Here is a 6,188-nt window from a genome sequence, read left to right as displayed (position 1 = left end):
GGGGGGGGGGTGTCGGTGAAGATGGCGCTGAGGCGGGCGTACTCCATCAAGGACAAGCTGCAAGCCATCGAGCGGGTGAAGAAGGGCGAGCGGCAGGCGTCGGTGTGCCGGGCTTTCGGGGTGCCGGGGGGGACGCTGCGGGGTTGGTTGAAGGACGAGGCGAAGCTGCGTTGGTTCTTGGAGCAGCTGGGGGGGGAGGTGGGCACCCAACGCAAGAAGATGAGGTTGGCCAACGAGGAAGAGATCGACCGAGCCGTCTACGCTTGGTTCCTCGCCCTCCGGCAGCACGGCGTCCCCCTCTCCGGACCCCTCATCCAAGCCCAAGCTGAAGCTTTCGCCCGGCAGATCTACGGCCCCGAGTGTACCTTCAAGGCCAGCCACGGTTGGTTCTGGCGCTGGCAGAAGCGCCACGGCATCTCCAGCCAACGCATCTACGGCGAGGGCGGCCTCCCCGGCGCCGAGCACGAGCGGGCGCCCGCCGCCCGCCCCGAGCCGCCGCCGACCCCAGCCGCCGACGCCGGGGGCTACGGCGATGAGCAGATCTACAACGCCAACGTCACCGGGCTCTACTGGAAGCTGCTGCCCGGGCAGGCGGCGCGACGGCGGCCGGCTCCTCGCCAACGGGTCACCGTGCTGCTGGCCGCCAACTTGACCGGCTCCCACAAGCTGAAGCCTTTGGTGGTCGGCGGCCTCCGCGACCCCCCCAGCCTCCGCCACCACAACCAGGACAAATTCCCCGCTTGCTATCGTTACAGCCCCGAGGCCGGGTTGGGGCTGGCTCTCCTCAGGGCTTGGTTCTTCGAGGACTTCGTGCCGGGCGTCAAACGGTACCTGCGGCGGAGCTGCTTGCAGCAGAAGGCCGTGTTGTTGCTCAGCTCCCCGACGCCGCCCGCCGGGGGCGGCCCCGAGGAGCTCCCCCAGCTGCAGACTCCCGACGGCTCCATCCGCGCTCTCTTCCTCTCCAAGGGCCCGACCGGGAGCGGCTCGGCCGGAGGGGGCGGCCGAATCCCGGCCCCGTTGGAGCAAGGGGTGGTGTCCGCCTTCAAGCAGCTCTACAAACGGGAGCTGCTGCGCTTGGCCGTCTCGTGCGCGGCCGGGGGCGGCAGCGCCGGCGGCCCCGTGGACTTCGTGCGGTCCTTTCTCCTCAAGGACATGCTCTACTTGGCCGGCCTCTCCTGGGACCTCATCCCCCCCGGCGCCATCGAGAAGTGCTGGCTGCTGGGGCTGCGCGCCGCCTTCGAGCCCCAGCCTGGGGAGGAAGAGCGAGGAGACCGGCCAGCCGGGGAGGAAGGCTGCGGGGACAGCAAAGTCTTCAGCGACTTGACCCACCTGGCCGCGTTGGCCTACAAGCGCCTGGCTCCCGAGGAGGTGGCCGACTGGCTGCACTTGGATGACACGGCCCCGGGTACGGGAGAGGACGATGGGGATGAGGACGCCGAGGAGGAAGGCTCCGGAGGCTGTGGGGTGGAGGAGGAGGAGGAGGAGGAGGAGGAAGAAACGGTTGCCGGAGATGGGGCTGGTGGAGGGGACAGTGGGGCTGGCGGGCTTGGGGAAGAGGGTCCCCCTTTGCTGCCCACGGCCCGGGAAGCCATCAGAGGGCTGGAGACGGCGCTGCGCTGGCTGGAGGGCCAGGACCCACGGCAAGTGGGGCCGCTGAAGCTGGTGCAGCTCCGCTCCCTCATCAGCATGGCCCAGCGGCTGCACCGCGGCGGCAGCCCCGATCCCTAGGGCAGGGGCGGCCGGCCGGCCACCCGGCGGCTACCGACCGCCTCGCCTCCCCGGGGACACCCGTGGGGGTTGGGGACACCCCGTTTGTCCTGGCAGGGCTGGCAGCGGGGGTGCCGGCTCCCCTCCGTCACGGGCAGCTGAGGAGGCCCAGACACCCGTGGGTTACCGTGGCTGCAGGGGAGTGGGGGGGGAGTCACAGTTTAGGGCTAACGGGGGTTTTTTTTTAAGCGACGCCCCCCATCCGTCGCATATTCGAGGGTCGTTCCTCACCCTGAGTTGATTTAGGAGGCGCTGGTTTTTAATCCCGGTGAGACTGAGCAGGACGGTCCCGGGGTAAGGCGGGCACCGCGAGGACGGGGTGGGCGGCGTCCGTGCTGCCCCCACGGGGAGATGGGGTGACGGAGGGACCCCCGAGGAGCCGGGGCCGTGGGGCAAGGTGCGTTTTGACGCTGTAATCCCCCGCGTCTCGGAGCAGGCAGCTATGTGGTCGGGATGTTTCTTACCCCACAGCGGCGCTGAAGACGGATGCAGGGTTGTGGCAAAGATCTTCGAGGAAGGGGATGGGGTTTGGGGGGGGGGGACAGATCCTGCGGGGAGGCGGTGTGGGTGTAAAATCTGACGTGGGTCGCGCGGCCTCGGTGTCCTCGCATCGTCAAGCTCCCGGGGCGCTGCCCTAAAGGGGATGGCGACACCCTCCCCGCTGCCAAAACGGTTTCCTGTGAAACCGGGGAGATTTGGGGCTGCTTTAACGATACTTTTTTTCATGCACTGGATTGGCACAGGGGACACGGGGGGGGGGCTACCGGCAAGCCGCAGATCCCCTGGTGAGGGTCGCCAGCAGCCCTCCCGTGACAGCACGGCAGCACCCGGACCACCGAGACCTGCTGAACACGTACCATCAAAAAAAAAAAACACCCAAGTTTTGGGGTCCAGGCTCCTGATTTACCCCGTTTCTTGTGTGAGATGGGAGCAGGAACGGCCCCTGGAGCTGTCGTGAAATACCGGAGGCGTCGGATGTGAATTAAGCAGCTCTTTCCTCGACCCGGTTTGGAGAAAATTTTAGCCAAATGATTGAAAAAAAGGAACAACGGCAACAAAAAATACTCAAGCTGACGTGACCCCGTGTCAGCAGGCGGGATGGGTGTTTTTACTTGTCGGGTCTTTGTCTCACGAGTTCAGAGTTTATGGAGATTAAATGGATTTTTATTCCCGCTCTGAGGTTGTCTTTTGTAAATGGTCCTGAGCGCGGTCAACTCGGTGCCCAAAACGCTGCGTCTGGCCCCAAAATGCTCCAAAACTGGGGTCAGCGTTTTCTTCCGAGCCCCGTTGACCAGTACAATCCCATCGGCTGAGACCAAGAATTAATAAAGTGGCCGTAGCGGCCTTTAAGCCCTATTTTCTCCTCCAGTTGGATGCACAGCTTCAAAGAACTCGACATCAGGCGGGAATTTTGCCTTGTTAGCATCGAGCCGTTCACTTGCCGGGAAACGACGGGGAATTTAGGGCGCAGCACGCAAAAACTGGGGGGTTTGGACCTGGGGTTTGCCCTTTCCCATCCCAAAACTGCTGCAGAACCAAGGTCAGTAGTCGGACTGCTGGAGAAATGACTTAGTTTTTCCTCTTCACACCCAACCAGCCTCCCGCTTTCAGCCGCTGCCAGGCTCCAAGCCGGCACGTTGCGTAGGGTCCGCCCCGTTTCGTGCTTCTCCCTTCCAGCTTTGCACCCTAAAACATCCTAAAAGTTGAGCTGTGGCTGACTTGGAGCGCCCAGCTGTGAGGAAACCTGTGGAGGACTGGCTGTATTTCACTCCCCTGGGCAAAGCCAGTAAGGTAGTGGCAATAATTTACCTGCAACGTATAAATATATTTAATTAATTGAATTTAAACCATTTTTGTGCCATTTAGCAGAGTGATAAAGGCTGCTGCATGCTGGTACCTAACCCCGACAAGGACCAGCGAAGCCACGTGGATGATTTTGGAAAATTCAGCTATTTTTGGGGCTTGTGCTGCTATGGCCCGTGGAAGAAGGGGGCACGGCCGCCTCTCCAGGTGGCATCTCCCTGGGCTTGGCGCCGCCGGCTGTCACCGCGTCTGCGGCTCCCCGGGGATGGATCCAAGCAGCAGGAGCCAGAGGGGGTGCTCAGCACCTGGGTGCTTTGCCAGGAAGGCGCCTTTCATCTTCAAAGCGTGGAGAAGGGAGCTTCATCGGGGCTTGCGAAGTGATCGGGTCCTCACCGAAGCGGCGAGCTCCCAGGTTTTATTTTTGGCCAGGCTGCGGCCGATCCCCCTTCTCGTGCCCACAGCCCCAGAACTGAGCAGAGGACCGGGCACCGGTGCCCACTTGTAACCAAGAACCGGGCGCTGCGGCTGAGCATCAGCCCCGGCCCCGCCAAAGCTGCGTAAGGAGAGGGTCAGGATGGGCTTTAGGGAAAGCTTCTGCACCAAGAGGGTGGTCGGGTGCTGGGACAGGCTCCCCGAGGGACGTGGTCACGGCCCCGAGCCTGCTGGAGTTGAAGAAGTGTTTGGACAACGTTCTCAGACACAGGGTCTGCTTTTTGGGTGGTCACATCCAGCGTGGTGTCACCACCAGGCAGCACTTCTGTGCCAGGCGGGTGCCGGAGCGCCGGCACAGGCTGCCCAGGGCGGGTGGTGGAGTTTTCCTCCTTGGAGATCTCCAAAAATTGCTCGGACGTGGTGCTGGGCACCTTGGGTGTCCCTGTTTGACCAGGGGACTGGACCTGCTGGCCCCAGAGGTGCCACCTACCCTCAGCCACTCCGACTCTGCCATCTCCATCCCCGCTGTCCCAGCGCGTCACGGCGGCACAAACCCCACTGCTGTCACCTCCCCGAGGACAAATGGCACCGGAGGACCCAACAGACCAGAAAGAGCCAAGCCTGCCTCGGTGCTGCCCACCTTTATTGGGTCCCAGCCCTGCAGCGGTGGCCAGCCACGTGGGCACCTCCCACCTCCGGCCAGGTTCTCCCGAGGGGTCGAGGTCCCCGGAGGGCTTTGGTCTGGGATCACCACGGCTGGAGGACGAGAAGCAGCAGCAGCTCCGGTCCCTGGCACCGGGGGACGGGACGGAGGTGGCCGTCCCCAAGCTGGCCCCTAGTCCTCGCCCACGTCGCAGGCTCGCTTGGTGGCAGCCTCCACGGCGTTCATGACGGTGGCGCGCAGCGCGCCCTTCTCCAGCTGGTGCAAGGCGTGGATGGTGGTGCCGCCGGGCGTGCAGACGTCCCCGCGCAGCTTGGCCGGGTGCTCCCCCGTCTCCAGCATCACCTTCGCTGCGCCCTGGGGGTGCACGGGGCGGCTCAGGGGGGTGAGGAGCAAAAAAAAAACGGGTCGTTCCCACCTCTTCCCGACCTCCCTTTTGCTCGGGGGACCGCAGCATCCTCCCATCTCCCCCCCGGTTTTCCGGGGGACGAGGTGGTGAAGCATCTGCCCCGCCACCATGGCTTTAGTTTCCAAGAGGGGAAACTGAGGCAGGAGGCAACGCAGGACCTCCCTTGCTCTGCCAACCTTTGGTGATGCCACACTTACGCCGGGCTGAAACTCAGTCCCGACTCTCCCCTCGCTGCCCGATGGCGCTGAGGGGGCCCCCCACCGCTGCGTGGGGACCGCTCGTATCCTTCTCAGCCCCACTCCCAGCCCCATTCCCACCTTCGCTCCTGGCTGCCCCCCCCCCCCCCCCCCGCCTTTTTGGCTCCCAGAGGAGCTGATGGCACTGGGAGCTTGCACCAAGCCTGGAAGGCGCCGCGGAGCCGGGGGAGCGCGGGGAGAAAAGGCACGCGGGGAGCCCCCGAGCGACGGCACCGACTCACCAGCAGCGTCTGGGCCGCGATCCTGCTGGCCAAGCCCCCCGGCATCCCCATCTTCACGGCCCCCTCGGCCAGGGCTTCGGCAAACAGGTACACCTGGGGAAGGAGCAGGGAGAAGAGGGGACGCCGACCCTCCACGGACCGGGGGTCTCGGCCACCGCTAAGCGGGGCGGCACGGTGCGGCGCGTGGCACTTACGTAGGCGACCCCGCTGCCGCTGAGGCCGGTGTGGATGTCGATGTAGGACTCGGGCACCTCCTCGCAGAGCCCGCAGGAGGTCAGGAGGTTCTGGAGCAGGGCGGCATCCTCGTCGCTGGCCCCGCTGCCCCGGGCGAACACCATGGCCCCTGCTTGCACCACGCACGGGAGGTTGGGCATGAGCCGCAGCACCTTGGTCCCGGCGGGGAGCAGCTGGGAGAGAAGGGGGAGAAGGAGAGGGGCGACAGAATTTTTTGGGGGTCCTGAGGCCCTGGGCATCACCCGTGGGGGCTGGCGGGGAATTGGGGTGCAGGGGGTGTCGGCTGGGTGGGGACAGGGTCGTGGGACTGGGCGCAGGGTGGTGGCGGGAGGAGGGGGGAAAAGGAGGAGGAAAAAAAAAAGGAAAAAGGGAGAAAAAAGGGAGGAGGAGGGGAAAGGGGGGGG

The 6,188-nt window shown here is 64.7% G+C and overlaps 2 protein-coding genes across 2 annotated transcripts; one reads left to right on the top strand and one right to left on the bottom strand.

Annotated features, from left to right (window-relative positions):
* Positions 1–7: 7 nt before the first annotated feature.
* Positions 8–2,943, top strand: TIGD5 (tigger transposable element derived 5). Its single transcript, XM_035314490.1, has 2 exons — positions 8–2,164; positions 2,408–2,943. The coding sequence occupies exon 1, from the start codon at positions 22–24 to the stop codon at positions 1,726–1,728; it is 1,707 nt and encodes a 568-aa protein (XP_035170381.1). The 5' UTR covers positions 8–21; the 3' UTR covers positions 1,729–2,164; positions 2,408–2,943.
* A 1,684-nt stretch (positions 2,944–4,627) lies between these two features.
* On the bottom strand, positions 4,628–6,023 carry PYCR3 (pyrroline-5-carboxylate reductase 3). The gene is made up of 3 exons (XM_035314488.1): positions 5,745–6,023; positions 5,551–5,643; positions 4,628–5,020 (listed from the first exon to the last, which is right to left on the bottom strand). Exons 1-3 carry the CDS (start codon positions 6,021–6,023, stop codon positions 4,838–4,840), a joined length of 555 nt encoding a protein of 184 aa, XP_035170379.1. The 3' UTR covers positions 4,628–4,837.
* Positions 6,024–6,188: the final 165 nt, after the last annotated feature.

Source organism: Oxyura jamaicensis, unplaced genomic scaffold, assembly GCF_011077185.1.
Source record: "Oxyura jamaicensis isolate SHBP4307 breed ruddy duck unplaced genomic scaffold, BPBGC_Ojam_1.0 oxyUn_random_OJ72809, whole genome shotgun sequence".
Classification (NCBI taxonomy): Eukaryota; Metazoa; Chordata; class Aves; order Anseriformes; family Anatidae; genus Oxyura; species Oxyura jamaicensis.
The sequence above is the reverse complement of the archived record's forward strand: the minus strand, read 5'-3'. Positions and strand labels throughout refer to the sequence as shown.

Coding starts and splice junctions, on each gene's coding strand:
- TIGD5 (XM_035314490.1), top strand. CDS start 22: ATGGCGCTGAGGCGGGCGTACTCCATCAAGGACAAGCTGCAAGCCATC.
- PYCR3 (XM_035314488.1), bottom strand. CDS start 6,023: ATGCCCAGGGCCTCAGGACCCCCAAAAAATTCTGTCGCCCCTCTCCTT. Junction 5,644..5,744: donor GCGGCAGCGGGGTCGCCTAC/GTAAGTGCCACG, acceptor CTCCTTCCCCAG/GTGTACCTGTTTGCCGAAGC. Junction 5,021..5,550: donor TCGCGGCCCAGACGCTGCTG/GTGAGTCGGTGC, acceptor GTGCACCCCCAG/GGCGCAGCGAAGGTGATGCT.